At 46.0% G+C, this 16,351-nt stretch overlaps 2 protein-coding genes across 9 annotated transcripts in view; one reads left to right on the forward strand and one right to left on the reverse strand.

Annotated features, from left to right (window-relative positions):
- Positions 1-7,474, reverse strand: part of REEP1 (receptor accessory protein 1) — a 219,947-nt gene extending 212,473 nt beyond the window's left edge. The window contains exon 1 of one of the 7 annotated variants that reach the window (XM_075856587.1): positions 7,397-7,472. The gene's annotated coding sequence lies outside the window, so the exon portion shown is untranslated. Of the gene's footprint in view, positions 1-7,396 lie in introns of all 7 variants that reach the window. The other 6 variants (XM_075856527.1, XM_075856553.1, XM_075856561.1 and 3 more) reach the window with 6 other exon arrangements.
- Positions 7,475-7,612: 138 nt separating this feature from the next.
- Positions 7,613-16,351, forward strand: part of KDM3A (lysine demethylase 3A) — a 38,401-nt gene continuing 29,662 nt past the window's right edge. The window contains exons 1-2 of one of the 2 annotated variants that reach the window (XM_075856514.1): positions 7,613-8,014; positions 9,243-9,421. In XM_075856514.1, coding sequence (XP_075712629.1) covers positions 9,251-9,421 — 171 coding nt within the window. In that variant the 5' untranslated portion in view covers positions 7,613-8,014; positions 9,243-9,250. Of the gene's footprint in view, positions 8,015-8,321; positions 8,534-9,242; positions 9,422-16,351 lie in introns of those variants that run through there. The other variant, XM_075856507.1, reaches the window with a different exon arrangement.

The following is a 16,351-nucleotide window of genomic DNA, read 5'->3' on the forward strand; positions in this document are numbered from 1 at the left end:
AAACTCATTTTTACTTTTTTTATTAGTCCCAGTAGGAGTCTTCAACCAGCGATCGTTAGATCGCTTGCACAATATACTGCAATACTAATGTATTGCAGTATATCGTGATTCTGACAGGTATCCATTAAGCCCTGCCGGAGGCAGGACTTAATAGGTGTACAAAGATGGCGGATCTGGGGTTCTTCAATAGGCCCCCAGGCAGCCATAGAAACCATCGCCCCCCCGCGATTGCGTTGCGAGGGGCGCGATGAGATGTTAGAGGGGGTCGCCCCCCTCTTTCTAACGAGTTAAATGAGCGGGATCCACCTCGAGCGCGATGCCGCTCATTATTCTGAAGTGTCGGCTGTAACATACAGCCGACACCAGCATCGTATGAAGCGGGGTCACTCCATGAGCCCGCTCCATACTTCCCCTACCCGGCTATGACGTAACTGTATGTCATATGTCGGGAAGAGGTTAAATGCAGTATCGCCCAGGGTTGTCTCTCCAACCAATCCTAGGCGTTCGGGTTTTTTGGCTTCTGAGGACACAGACGCACGACAGTGTCAGAATATAAACAGAGTCCAGAGGTGCGCCTGTGCTGTTTCTCTTGAACGGACAGTTTAAGCCGATCCACCTGCATCGGAACCTCGGGCGGAGCAGAAGAAGAAGGCAAGAGGGGTTGCTGGAAGTTGGGTGCCAGTCTAGGAAGCCGTCTCTACTGTTGAACCTCTTGAGATCTCTCTCTGAGCCTTATGTCCACTCGAGTAGCAAGTAGAATCAGGTCGTCCAAGGCAGATGGTAGATCTCGAGCAGCAAGTTCGTCCTTGATCTCGGGCGATAGGCCATGCCAGAAGGATGCTACCAAGGTTTCATTGTTCCAGGACAATTCTCCTGCCAGCGTCTGGAACTGGATGGTGTATTTGCCCACGGAGGCGTCCTGGCGAAGCTTAAAGATAGCAGTGGCTGCCGACGAGACTCGTCCAGGCTCTTTGCATACGGTACGGAACAACCGCACGAACCCCTGGAAGTCTCGGGCCCATGTCGTTCCCAGATTGGCTTCGCCCATGCCAGGGGCTTGCTGGCAAGTAGAGACATAATGAAGGCGATCCTGGCTCCGTCCGAAGGAAATGTTCGGGCGTGCAGAGTGAAGTGGATAAAGCATTGGTTCACAAACCCCCTGCACAAACTTGCGTCTCCATGGAACCGAGGTGGCAATGGCAGCGAGAACCGAGGATCCGAACTGGAGTTCCCAGGAGGTGTAACAGGAGGGTCGATCAGAGGAGCTTGAATAGGAGCAGAGAAGGAAGTAGCCAACGCCCCTAGCTGCTGTGCCATGGAGTCACAAGAAGTTGATCCTGTCGTGCTCGCAGATCCTGCAGGTCCACCTGCATGGCTTGGGAGGGTGACATGCCCTTGGATTGACCAGCGGGGTCCATGGCCTGAGCGTACTGTCACGATGTGGGGTGTGGATCCACTCGGCCATACCATGTAGCGGGATAGCAACTGGCCAACTAGGTACAAAACAATGTCTATAGTCCAGAAAAGGTACCTGAGGCAATGTAGATAGTAGCGGAGACACAACTTGACTTTCACCATAGATGGCACAGTAGATGCAGCGGAAGACACGACTTGACTTTCACTGTAGATGGCACAGTAGATGCAGCGGAAGACACGACTTGAGTTTCACTGTAGATGGCACAGAGGTACGGTAGCACGGGATACAGGGTACAGGCAGCAGGAATGGGTAACACTGGGAACAGGAAAACACTGGGAGACCACTTGCAAGACAACCTTTAGGTATACAACAATGCTCAGGCAAGGAACAAGTGGGCAGAGCCCTTTTTATAGTCCAGCAGCATTCTGGGCTAATTACTGATTATAAACAACTGGACGCGTACTGGCCCTATAAGGCCGTGCACGCGCGGGCGTGCGCGCCCTGCAGGAAACAGTCACAGAACCCAGAATTGAGTTCCGGCGTCTCCCAGGAGGGAGATGTCACCGAGGACACAGACGTCCATGGCCGGAGCCGTCAGATGGTTAGTCTGAACGACGGTCCGCAGCCATGGACGTTACAGCCACCTTCAAAACTCAGTGCAGTATTCTTCAGCCGGATGTTTACCCTGTCTTAACGACATTATTTTGCTCTCCGCTACTGCAACACGGTCAGGGTCGTCATAAAGTAGGCCAAGGGCCATGAAAAAGGCATCTATTGAAGACAGTTCAGGAAATTAAGGGGAAAAAAAAAAAAAACAGGTCTGAGGGTCACCTTCTAGAAGGGAAATAACTATGCCTACTTGCTGGGCCTAGATCTAGGCCTTAGCCTAAAATAAAGTTTACAGCTCTCCCTAAAGGTGGAGAATTCCTTACGATTGCTAGAGAACCTATAAGAGAGATTACGTTTAGGTTCCTGCATAGCGGAGTAACTACAACTGCCTGAGTTTCTTGCACCTGTATTTGGAGTGCAAGATCCTGCACAAGCTGCGTAATGCCGTGTTTCTGAGCAACTACTTGCTGAATTTGATTCATAATTATAATTGGCCAGATATTCTCTAATGGTACTGACAAAAGGTAACAAATCCAGAAAAAGTGCACCCACTACCAGACTTGGGGCTAGATGCCTGATTAAGCAAGAGGCAGCGAACTAGCCCCATGACGCCCCTGAAGGAACTAGGGCCCTGCCTAAAGCGGATAAACCAGCCCGATAAGGGTGAACTATCAAGAACCTAACTAGCAGACCCTGAGTGAACCCTGTTGGTCGAAAAGATACCTTTCTTTCACCACGCAGCTGTCGGCAGGTGGAACGGACAGATAGAGAAATCCGACTAGCCAAGGTCAGCAACAGAGTGGTAGCGCAGTACAAAATCAGAGGCAAAAAAGAAGTGAAACACAGTTCACATCATACACAGTATATTTACACAGCGGTACCAAATCAGCAGGCAAAGAAATGTCAAGTCAATCCAGTCATATACAGTAGCAATAAGGGAGAATGCAAAGAGGGGTAACAGGGAATACTCACAAGCAATAGTCTTCATAAAAAAATTGTTTTACTTTTTTAGATACAGCTGCTCTGTATCCTGTATACAGAGCAGCTGTATCGTTCGCTATTACCTGAATCCGTTAGTCCCATGGACCTGACTGGTTCAGTGACAGCAGGTCCTGTGTGTCTCTGACATGCAGGATCCACCTGTAATCAATCACATCTAAGTTATGAACTTAGATGTGATAGATAACAGTTGGATCCTGCTTGTCGACCTGCTGTCACTGAACTCGTCTGTCCAGCGGACATGACAGGAGCAGGCTTTAGCGCTAGATACAGCTGCTCTGTATACAGAATACAGAGCAGCTGTATTTAAAAAAGTAAAACTAATTTTTAATAAAACTATTTATAAAGTTACACGAAACACACTGAATGACCTATTAAAATTATTATTTTTTTTAAATGCCCTGCAAAGGCTTGCATAGCCTTTAAAAACTTTGCTTTACACCTACTAATCCAGAGGATCGTAAAAAAAAAACATAAGGCAAGAACCAATCTCTCCTAAAAAGGAAAAATTTCCCGCCTGATCCCAAGTGGCGATCAGATTGAATCAACATTCAAACAAGAATTCTATACATTGACATAGGAGTTGATATTATTTTGTTCTAAGAAAATTATCTAAGCCTTTTTTTAAGCCATCTACAGTTCACGCTGTGACCAGATTCTGAGGTGGGCTATTCCACAGATCCACAATCTAAAGAAGGCTTGTCGCCTCTGAAGAGTGAACCTTTTTTTTGCCAAGAGGAAGAAAGTGCCCCCTTGTCTTTTAAGGTGATTTTACATGGTACAGCTTTCCACCATATTTTTGGTATGGGCCATTTATATATTTATACAAGTGAATTATGCCCCTCCCACCCACTAGACGTCTCTTTTCAAGACTAAATATGTTTAATTCTCTTAATCTCTTCTCATAATGAAGATTCTCCATGCCCTTTATTAATTAAGTAGCTCTTTTTTTGATTTTTTTCCAACTCCAGGGCATCCTTTCTATGAACTGGAGCCCAGAACTGAACTGCATATTCTAGATGAGGCTCTCTGTCTCCCCCTATTTTCAACATCATCCAGGTGCAAAGAGAAGTCCCGCATTTGGGTAGATTGTGTTTCCAGGGTCTGAGATAGGACCGAGACGTCCAGGGAGTGAACAGAGTTCTGGCGTTCCAAAGTCGCAACATGTACGGTAAGTGAACGAACCTCCTGGGTAACCGCATGAATGGCTTTGTTATGTTTTTCCTCCAGGCGTGAAAGACGCAAGTCCAGGTCAGACTTCGTGGGCAAGGCCCGTACCATTTCCCAGAGCTCCGTCAAGGTCCTTTCCATAGAAGGCGGAGGACCCTGAGAGAAGACCGACTGTTGGTATCTCTCAACAGCAGGGGGAGAGGGTGGCCCTCTAAGTATAACAGGGATCCCCTGACTGAGTTGCGATATGCCTTCCGGGAGAGACTGCTGTGAGGCGGCTGGGGAAAATGGCGCAGCCATTACCACTCGGCGTTGCAATGCCATACGGTCAGTGTCCATCTGCGGGGTCTCCCACTGGGGCAAGAGAGGAGGATAGTCAGCCCAGGCTCATTGTCAAGGCCCGGACATACCTCTGGTGTCGCCATGTCAGGAGACAAGCCGTCTGGGTGGATCAGGGAGTCGGCGGGAGCACACGTGGCGGCGGTGTCTGGCTGCGGCCTAGTAGCGGGCTGGAAGAGCGCTGCGGAGATGATCAGTCTTCTCGAGAGCGAAGGAATCTGCCGACGGAAGAGGTGCAGGGAGTCGCAGAGAGGCTCCTATGATTCCTCCCCTTCATCATAACTCACAGGAGCCAGGAAAGTGGGCCCTATGGGCAATTTTCTGTGGGGCTGGGTCCGGAGCCATGAGAGTGTGCGTCCTCATGCCACCATGCCAAAGCCGCGCCCCCACTAATAGTTTTTTAACAAATAATTTTTTCCTATTTTCTGTTGTCTAAAACCTAGGTGCATCTTATAGTCCGAAAAATACGGTAAATAAAGACGGCCGCTGAAATGATTGGTTTGCTATTTTATAAAAAAATTTGCAGCAATTATCTTTTCTTTAGGCTGCTTTCACACGAGCGTATCAGATTCACGCGTGTAAAAAACACGCGTGAATCTGGCCCGTGTGTTGCGTTATGCATCAGTGTGCTTTGCAAGGGGCATGCGTTATTCACACACTCGCAAAGCACATCTTTTTTTAATTCTTATTTTTAATTGAATTGATGCGCGAATCACGCACCGCACGCGGACGTGCATCAGTGCGTGGTTTTCACGCACCCACTGACTTCAATGGGCGCGTAGGTGCATGAAAATGCTCCAATATAGGACATGCAGTGATCACGCAGTGGGCTCTCGCATGTGTGTATGGCCCCATTGAAATTAACGGGTCCGTGTGCTGCTTGTGATTTCCATGCGCTGCACAAGGACGTTATTCACGTTCGTGTCAATGGGTCCTAAAGGCTATGTTCACACGTAGAAAAAGAAGTGGCTGAAAATGACGGAGCTGTTTTCAAGGGAAAACAACCTTTGAATTCAAGGCGTTTTTGAAGCTGAAAATTCTTTTAACGTGAAGCTTATTTTTAGGCATTTTTTTATGCGTTTTTCATAGTGTCAATGGAAAATTAGCTCCAAAAACGCCTCAAGAAGTGACACGCTACTTCATTTTAGGCCCAGTTCAGTTTTTTTGGCACTGATTTTGATGGGGGAACCACGTCGGAATCAGCGTAAAAAAAATGTCTGAAACTGCCTCCTATTGGTTTTAATGGGAGGCGGAGGCATTTTTTCCACAGCCGCTTTTAGCTGCTTGCGGTAAAAAAAAAAGCGGCATGCTCTTTCTTGCCGTGGCCCCGCGCTGACCTCCCATTGACATCAATGGGAGGCAGAGAGAGTTTTCCGCAGCGTTATTTGCCTGCGGCTCTAAATGGCCGAGGGTGAAAAACGCAGTGAAAATCGTGGCAAGAAATTGCAGGCAGGTCAAAATCTGCCTCAAAATTCATGAAGAAATGCCTGAAAAAAAAACTCAGAAACTCAGTGTGAACAAGGCCTTACAAGGCTTCTTTTTACAGGGTGTTTTTTAATTCAACAGCGTAAAAATGCTCCCCCTCCGCTTTTTGTAGGCGTTTCACTAATGTTTTTCAAAGCGTATTTCGAGGTGTTTACGCTCCAAAATACGCCTGAAATCAGTCCGTGTGAACATAGCCTTAGTCTCGGACAACCCCAAACTAAGTATATCAAACGTCTCTCCAATTATTAGAATTAATCAGTCAATAGGTTGTTAAATAAAATAATTGGACTTTTGGTAGATTTGTTTGCTCCATATTGTTTATGTATTTACATTTGCTCTTTCAAAAAAAAATAATATATATATGTTTTTCATTTCTTTTTATTATAGGTAATAAGATGTTGAGCTTTTCTGTTATCGCTTTTTCAACCCTCGGTCCGGACAAACGAACTATTTTAAATAAAATATAAAATTTAAAACAATATTATTTTAAAAAAAGATTTATGCAATTTATTGTATCAATTTTCTCGTTTATTTTTATTAAATTGGAAAAAATAAATAAAATAAATAAATAAAAATAATCACATTTTCCCAGAATAATACACGGCATATAATTATTGACGAGACGGCTTTGACCAAACTGTCAACTCAATATGATCGAACTATATTCTAGCAATTTTTTTTACTTCACAAAAAATTATATTTCAATTTTACGTAAATTTTTATAATGTGTATGTCATTTTTTTAACTGTAGATTTATTTCGATGTTATTTTTTGTCATTATTTTCTTATTACACACATACAGTATATACAAGTTCAATATTTTATTTAATTTCCACGTAATATAAAGTATATGTATAATTATTATATTGGTATAATTGTTTTCACTCCTGATTTTTATTTATTTTTTAATTATAAATTGCAGATTTTGTAAAACAAAAAAAGGACAATATGAATTCCATCATTTATCTCATAAAACTGGTGAATATTTAAGAACTTTCCAGTCAAAAAAATTATAGAAAACAATATATAAAAATAATAAATAACATTCCATCTAATTATATTATAAAATTTAAAAATTCTAAATTGTATTATTTTACATTTGGAAGTTAATAACAAAATATTATTGGAATATATATATATAAATAATTAAAGTGTCATATTTACCTAATATGAAAGAAAAACAAAAACCTAAGTTAGATTAAAAAAAATTAACAATGTTGTCTCATTGTTAATTTTAACCAAACTTAGATATTTGGTTTTCTTCCATTGATATTCAGTATCCACTATTATTATGACTTTGGTAGACTGATTGGGGTTTTTCTGAAATTGAAGAACTATAAAATGTCTATTGTATCCAACTAGAGTCTTTAAACTCACTTTTCCGTCGTATAGAATGGTAATTTAGTGGTAAAACATGTAGAAAAACAAACAATCCAGTCAAACACGCCACACAAGGAAGAGTGGGTGGGCTTTGACCAACCCGTCCGCCATTACGAGTCAACTCAACTACTTGAGAGACCACAAAATGGCCGCCAATCTCTAACGCCCGCCCTTCCAAGCCTCGCTACTCAATAAGACAAAGCAGCGGGGTGACGGGAGATGGACGAGTCCAACAGGCACTGTGTAGGGGCAAGGAATCTCTAAAGAAGTCGTATATTTATTGCCGTCTAAATTATCATATTGTATTTTTACCAAACGCGTCGAATGAACCAAGATGGCAACCAATAAAACAAGGCACAGCATCGGTTTGGTCATGACATAACTAATGGGATTACTCGGAAACCCTCCCCCCGACACCAGCTGCCTTCCTGCCCCACCCCCACATTTAGACGCTTCCCCCCCTGCTGCGGATGCACAGAGCTGCACGTAGTCCATGTCCTAGTACAAAAACCGCTTCCTCCGCCGACCGGAACTATTTTATCCTCCTCAGCCGCTGTGACACCGAGCGCTGCGCTTCGCCGTTATCCGTGTGTTTCATACTTCGATAATCCATAGGTAATACGATAAAACTGCACCGTTTCTATGTCTTTCAATTAAGTTGTACACCCGTTTGCAGTAAGTAGGCGGGTGATGGACTTTATCCACGGCTAATGGCCGCCCGTGTATATTACCTCGGCGGCGGATGGATACGTTTTGTGGTAAATCGTAGCTGGGGTCCCCTGTGCTGTAAAGAATTGCTCTAAGTTGAAAGTGGAGGCGGCGAAGGGGCGGAGCTATGGGCGCTTGGCAACTTAGGTTTGATTGACAGACATCCCACCAATGGTTATCCGAGACAGCTCGCATCGGTCCGCCTCCTTTTTCTTTTCCTCCAATAGGCGCCAGAGGGGAGTGGCTTGGAAGGTACGCGTGTAGTGTTTGTCCGCCTCTCCTGCATAGTAGTGTTCTGTACTGAGCTAGAGCTGTGCCCGGGCGGTAGAGGAGAACGACAATAGATCGGCCAGTGACTGCGTACAACCCGGTGGCGCTCGTTGGTTGTCAGATTGATCACCGGTGCATGACCGTGAGGCTTCAACGGTAGGTACCGAGCTATCCCTGCCAGCCAATGTTTATAATATGCGACCAAATGGACTCCTTCACACCTCTCTGTCCTGTCATTATCCCTATAGGGTGTATGAAGGGTTAAACACCTCGGTCAAAAATTCAAATTTAAACCACATATTAATACACATTGTATTTTGTGCCAGGGAATGGGTGACATTTGCCACAAATCCCTACGTTTGGCGCCACGAACCCCATTGCCGCACTACACGACCCTGGCGGTTGGCTGGCGACAGTTGCGCGGCTTTTCTGTAGTTGTGTCGAAGTCGCATGACTTGTCACGCATCATGTGACTTGCGCGGGTCAGAGCCCACCGTGGGTATCACCGGGGGCCAATATCCCTAGCCTCAATCTCCCGCCGGGAACGTATATCGGCCGATGGTCTTCCGGTCGTTGCGTTTTATGGGGACGGAGTGAAGGGACGGGTTGTCTTTTTGGGTTATAATGCCCGTTGTGCCCCTGTCTTGTCACGTCTGTCTGTAAATATTCAGCCACCTGCTCACCATGGAGTTCACGTGTGGTCATGTAGAGAAGGGGCGGCGCTCCTCCAGTGTTTACATGGCCCCGTTCACACCGGCTGACGTCTGCTGTGGGTTTTCTCGTAGCCAAGATTTACCATCACTCACACGACAGTCCTGATTTCGGTGTAAAAGTCGTTCCTTAACCTTGATTTCTTTGTTTCTAGGCGTTGTCATGATGGTTCTCATGCACCAAGATACTCTGCACGTCCTGGTGGGGCAGAGATTCTCCTGCGTCTTGGGCAGCGACCTGCGGCTGGACCTCGATCAGATCGACGACTGGCCATGGAAAAGCGGCCTCATTCGAGCGGCTTCCCACAAAGACGTCAACTGCGCCGAAATGAAGGTATGTGGTGTTTCTCCAGAATAAGAGTGGCGGCTGGTGGTTACGTTCTGACGGTCGCCCGCTGACGGCCGTACTTCTGTTATATAGTTGTGTACGAAGCGGTTTGTACGTTGTATTATTTCTCTTTTTAGTTTTTGCTGTCGTTGACTTTGGGCTTCTATTGTAGTTCCGTACAGCCGACCCTTACACCGCTGGTTAGATTTAGAGTTTAGTTGCATGTTGTCTAAAGACCTTTTTGGCACCGGCTGAACGAGCGCTCCTACGTTGTCCTGTATAAACATCTGCTTGGGTATTTTCTGCAGCCCGAAAAATGGAGGTCTGCAAAATGTATGGGGACGAGTGATCGTATTAACTATCGTTCGCCCGCATACTCCCGAACATTGCGTCGCGTAAATGGAACAAATGAGCGGCGATTGACCTGCTATTATCGTCGATCGGTGCCCGTTACTGAGCAGAAAATGTGCGTTTGCGAACCTTCGGTTCTGTTCACCTCTTCGTCGTGCTGCTCCGTTATAGGAGAGCACAGCGAAAATGACGGCAGTGCTGGATCCGTCGCCTGGCGAACGGCGCCCAACGGGCCACGTCTACTATTATGGGGTTGGGCATGGTGTCTGTCGTCTTGCCGGACATAATAGTGTTACGCGCTCTTTGTCTAGGATTTTTGTTGGAGTCAAATGTGAACACGGCCTAATATGTATTTATTCAGGGACCGCAACTTGAGTTTTGAATGAAGTGCGTCCTGTTTGACTCGGAAGTCCGAGCTCCTGGCCACAATTCAGACGATGCTGTAATAAAATGACTGGACGCACTCCTAGGTCGCCTACTCATGGATCGGTATTACAGCGTCAACAACCGGACTCTGCGCAGGTCTAATTAAATGAGTTGTCCTGGTTCTGAAATCTTTTTTGCATTGGCTGCAAATGAGAAAAATGAAGACAAGCCGTGCTTGCCTCTCCTCTCCCCGGCGATCTAGCTCTTACTGCGATTGTTTACATTCATGCAGCATGTGACCGCCGCAGCCAATCAGAAGGTCATATGTTGTACTCCTGGCATTATGCCAGAAATAATTAGTCAGCGCTGAGCTCTTGGATTGGCTGCTGCGGTCACATGCTACATACATGTAAACAACTAACAAGAGTGCCGCTGCAGCGTCCACGCCGGATCACCGGGGGCAGGGATAGGGAAGTATTTCTGCTTTTATTAATCTCATTTGCAGAAATAACTTCAGAGATCCCGGATAACCCCTTTAACCAATCTTGCTCCAACACAGAGCATGATGCAGAGCTCAGTTTGGTTCATTACACCCATGAGAGGTGCGGGTGTTGGGGCCGTGTGAGACTGGCCATATTGTTCTCCAAAGCTTTCAGGTTTTTCCACGGTATCCGTTGTCCTTCCTTTACTGGTGGGGCATGGTGGCTCCACCGGGGGCTTGTTTTGCTTGATGTCCTCCTCAGTATATATGGAGGGAGCTTTTTCTTAGCACTCTTTGCAGTAGACGGTGTTGAATGTTTTCGCGCTTTCTTGAGCACCATGTGTTGTCATCTTGGAGTATTCTGTGTAACTGGTGGTAATCTAGGCTGCGTTCTCAATACGGTCAATGGATTAGCTCCGAGAAGGGTTAATGTGCTGCTCAGTCTTGGACTTGCCTTCCGGTAATCCCGGTGGTGAATGTTTACTAGATATCTTGCAAATGTGCCAGATAAGTCCTCTCTCTATACACACAAGCTTGTCGATTGGCTTCTCCTCAAATCTGTATCTGCGAGAGCTCAACGTTTCTGATTGGAGGAGAGCTGCGGACTGACCTCTTCACGATGCGCCGGCTATCTCCGGAAAGACGGTAGAAATGTCATCCAGCAACTCGTGCTGGGGGTGCCGATCATCCTAAACCTCATAGATGTCCTTGTCAAGGGGATTCCTCGAGGCAGTGTATGTCCGGGTTACAGTCTTGTTCCTGTAACTGACAGTATATTTTTGAGAAATAGGAGCTACAAATGTAGGTTCACCCTTGGGGAACCTCCAGAAATATTTGGTGAAAACGGCAACTGCCATTTATTATGATTTTGGTGCACCCACAGCTCATAATATTCTGGAGAACTGGAGGGAATATACATGGCCTCTGCTATATTATTGAGGGATTCAGAGAATAAGTAATTCGCTAATATGTTTGTGTAGGTTCTTCGAAGTTGGACATATAGTGATGATTTCCATGGAGCGTTGTATCGTTATTGCGATCATTATGGCACAAGGTGTTTTCATTGTCGGCAGCTTGTCTCCGTTTACATGAGATTTGCTGCCGACGACGGACTTTAATGCCTGCATAAGATCCGTTCCGGGTCTGATCGCTTGTCAGGCTGACCGCTATCATGTTTACACGGCCAATGATTGGGAATGAGCGTTCGAAAGTCCGCTCGTTTGCCCTATTTGACCGGCGTAGAAGGTAAAACTTCAGTACCGGTTATCACGTGAGGTCTTAACTGGTCTTGGAGATGCATGTAGGTGGTTGATGTCAAACCCTTGTTCTGTAATGTGATCGCTCACGTCCGCTCGTGTTCCGAGGACCCCTCCTCACCAGCTGTCAATGTCTTGTTTTTGGTGACCATGCTGCGTTGATGTGTAGTAGACGCCATAGCTGGGGTCACCGGAAGTAAAAATGTGTGCAGCAAAGTGGAGTGCTCCAGCAAAATGGTGCCTGGTCACGAAGGAAGCACCGATAGAGAGGTAGTGACAGTATGTGGCGCAGGGCGAGAGGTTTTGTTCCGTTCTCAATAACTGGTTGTAGAAATTAGGTTTGTTAGCGATACTTTTGTCTGCAGATCCTTCCATGTTTTCCTGACTCTGCCAACAAATATCATAGGTCTGTGGACGGCTTAAAGGGTTGTCCATGTTGGGGGCTGTTTTTTTTTTTTTTTTTTTTCAACTTTTTCTTAGTGGTGACCTATCCTGTGCTCATCAGTATATGATGGGTGGGGGGGGGGGGGCTGACACTAGGATCCTGCACTGTTTCTGGGCATCGGAAGCTGTGCAGGGGTTGGTGCCGGAAGCAGAAGGCTCTGACCACTGTATAGCCGTTCCCAACCTGGGCAACCCCTTTAAGCTTACTGGGGCTCTAACGTCAAGTTAAAGGATTTAGTTTGATTCAACTATTTTGGTGCTGAATGTTGAATGAGAATGTGTTGTGAGCTTCGTCCCTTCTATACCTTTGTGGTTACCGGGACCATTTGTAATGTGTTCTGTATACATCTGTACAGACTGGTATATTCCTGAAAAGTCAGGTGATGTACCCGAATATCCGCACTAGTCTGAGACCTGAATCTGTGGCAACACGTTAATGTCCTGCAAATCAACAAAGTGCAATGTCTCTGTAGCCGCCCAGTCCATCCTCTCGGTCTGCCGGTGAGACCTCTACTCTCGTGGCCCCTTGTACAGAGCTTTGTTGTGTGGATACACAGCTGTATGACGGGACTAAATACAATGGGGGGGGGGGGTTGCCAAGTCTTCTGTCAGGTATGGCTCCATTGGACTGAACGACAGGCAGAAATAAGTTTCACCCTGTACATTGGCTAAATGGCTCCTGGCATTGGCCCAGCTGTGGTCACGTTTTACACGGGTTTACGGAGGCCGTCGTATCTTGAAGACCAGTACTTGTCAGACTCTGACTAATCCCTCGTGGTTTGGTGACGTCGCTTGTTTCCGTTGAGTTCACAACCTCGTGTGCTTTTAGGTTCAGCCCATTAAATGTCTGCTCCCAGTGTGGAGGCAAAGATTGGTGGTGGGTTTGGTTTATCCACTCCTCCGCCATGATTTTTTTGTTGATGTCATGATGGGTTTGGTGTCCACCCATATGTGGTATGATGTCATGGCAGGTATAACGGCAGGAGGAGAGCGGGTGTCGTAGCATTCATGTTTTGTTACTAGGCAGAATAGAGAACAAGACGGAATTCTGATAAAGGTCTAGGGATTAGTATTGAAATTTCAATAAAATGACGATTATTGGAGTCGGCGCGATCTACGGTTGGCAGGAACGGCTTCTTTCTGCTTTGTCTCTAGTACACAGTGAAGCGAGCCAAGTTACAGAGTCCAGGCAGTCAGCAAGCCATTGTCTTCCTCTGAATGTCCTCTGCAAGTCTGTGCTGCTGCCGCTTCTCTCCCCACCCCCATCTGTTATGCATTTGGAAGTTCCTCTGTACGTGCGGGCTGCCTTTCCAGGGAGTGGGAAGGTGGGGGGGGGGTTGCTTATCGTGTAAATTTGCAACCAGCAGATTGTTGAGCACACGGGAGGGGAGAGCCCGGCTTGGTCTAGTGAGTCGTTCTATAAGGGGTGTATCCCTGCTAGACATTGATGTATGTGGCCGCGTCTTTCCTCGGCGTGCACAGTTGCAGCTTGTGTATTCTGCGGGGCAGGAATAGGGGATTTGTTTTTACTGTGATCGTTGTTCTTTGTGATTTTTTTTGAAAAGTGCAAAAATTGGTATATTCCGGACACACCGGCAAAGCCACGTCCATGTGGTGATCATATTTACCCGCATAGTGGTCACCTCCAGGATGTTTATAGACAGGGCTGTCCGCTTTGTCGGCTTTTGATGTTTAGTTGGAATTTTTTGTTTTTTTGGTGCACTAGAGGGAGAACTAGTATTCGTGCAACTGAGGTGGATTGACTCCATATTTTCTGCAGCCGCCTGGTCCATTGGCTCTTAGGTTGTCGCTTAAATGATCAGAGAAATGCGTATAACCCTCAAGTGGGTGTTTTTGCTTTATTGTTGTGTTTCTTTTGTTTTCTCTTCATACTTCCAGCTGTTTATACATGACCCCTCCCATCTGACGTTCCAGCCAGTCCAAGTCCTCCTTTCATTTTCAGCTTTGTGCTCATTGGTCGTTGACCCCAGGAGGCAGTCGTGTGAGCTTTCCCATTGGACACGTGTGTCTGTATAATCTGTAGTTTATATCAATTATGTTGATGGCTCATAAATTGTGTCTTAGGTTATTTATCTATCACCACAGGACCTGTTGTAATGTAGGACTCCCCCCCCCCCCCCCCCCCCCCCCCCTTCCTTGAAAACACCCTATGACTTTTTGCTGTCTTGGACCGTCATTAATTTCTAGGGATTTTCTCAGCTCCCCAGGCGGAGGAATGGGCTGGGAGGAGAGGGGAATGCTTGCATTGCACACTATGAAAGGAATCCATGCTAGGAAGAGGGACGGAGAGGGTTATACTGACGGCTGTGATCTTGACTAGGCTTAAATATGGAAACGAGTGTGTTTCTCATTCAGAATGAACAGTTATCATGTGTATAATAGGAAAGGAGACCTCAATCCGTGATGGACATTCGTTTCAGTTGGATGTGATAGATCTTGAAGGAGCACTAGAAAAGCTTAGCGAGCCGATGATGATGATGATATCACCCACAGGAGTATGAAATATTTCTGGAGGCTCTCTGCACTAGAGAGATAGTCGAGACTCTCCCAAACTCGAAATGGCTGCTTACAGGGAACAATAGATTACATTCTAGTGCACGACCGATCAAGATAAATGCTAGGTTTAGCCTCCCTTTTGAAGATGAACACAGCAGGAAGTCGTGACGGACCGATGTAATTTGAGGTTAGAGAACATAAGATATCTTGCGTAGAGAGCCATACGATTCAGCGTTGGTTTGCCAAGCTCCAGTGTTCTGGTCTCATGTGGTTCTCCTTTGCCCAAACCATAAAGATGGTGCTTTTAGTGGTTAATAAAGTCCACCAGAACGCATGGTCTCTGTTACCAGAGTTCAGGGACTATCCTGTTGTGACCCATCCATATACCAGCCTATACTCTTAATCTAGGACTCATCTGTCCCAGTGTGTGGTGGATGAGGAGGTCAGACGTGTTCACTCTTTTCAGTCCGTCCGTCCCCTCTGTGGTTGGAGGACGGTTTCTGGCTTTCATTGTACTTTTCCCGATCAGTGATCATCTTGTGTTTCAGAAGATCCTTGTCCAGCTAGGTGGTTCTGTAATGGTGGTGTGCAGCTCTGTAACGAGAGCCTGCGGTTAGTCTATTGTATCGTGCAGAAGGTGGCCGAGGTCTTGGGACAACCCTCAGTCATTACTGTCACCTCCTCCCCGGCCTGTGCACAAGTTCATGTAAACACACGATCCTCAGCCACGTGGTGGTACATCCCTCCCCCGGGAGTAGAGGGCGGTGGTGGTGGTGGTGGATACACGCCTGCCCAAACTGTGACTGCAAATAATGAGGACTCTGTAATCTAGACACATTACTTGCTGCGATTTTCGCTCGTACTGTTTCCATCACTCGACTTTCCATCTGGTTCTACTATTATCAACCTGAAATTCTTATAGGCTGGAGCCATTCTACATCTTTAACCCAGCCGTTTTTTTTTAAATTATATATATATATATATAATCAAATGTCTACATCGTCTTGATATTTTCCAGTTGAGAACAAATACGTTGGTCTGTAGATTAGTTCCATGTGTGGAAATATGACCTATTTTATATTGTGGAGATGCTAATTCCCCATAAACCTCTATTATCGGGACTGTTCCTGTAACCTGTTGGAGTATTCTGATCTAAGCGAGTAATCAAGTTGCATCTGCCGCTGCTGTTTATGGCAGCCTGTATTCTATAGATGGGGCAGCAGACGCAGCATGTCGTGAAAAAAAAAAAAAACACCCTGTCCTTTCTCCATTCTCTATTAGAAGATTCCTGCTTGTATTAAGGTGGGGGCGTTACACAAATATATTTTAGGGAATAGCCGTTCATGCAGTTTCCTAGTAGATGTGTAATGTCTTCACCAAGGGGAAGCTTCTAGTATGGCAGATTTAAAAAATGTCCTTGGTCTCTAGTTCTGTTCACTTCTGCGTCAGAGGCTCAGTCGCAGGTTGTTATGTTTGACAGGAGGAATAGCGCAGCATGTAGAGCTATTCTTCCTGTCGAAA

Source organism: Rhinoderma darwinii, chromosome 1 (assembly GCF_050947455.1).
Source record: "Rhinoderma darwinii isolate aRhiDar2 chromosome 1, aRhiDar2.hap1, whole genome shotgun sequence".
In the NCBI taxonomy this organism is placed as follows: domain Eukaryota; kingdom Metazoa; phylum Chordata; class Amphibia; order Anura; family Rhinodermatidae; genus Rhinoderma; species Rhinoderma darwinii.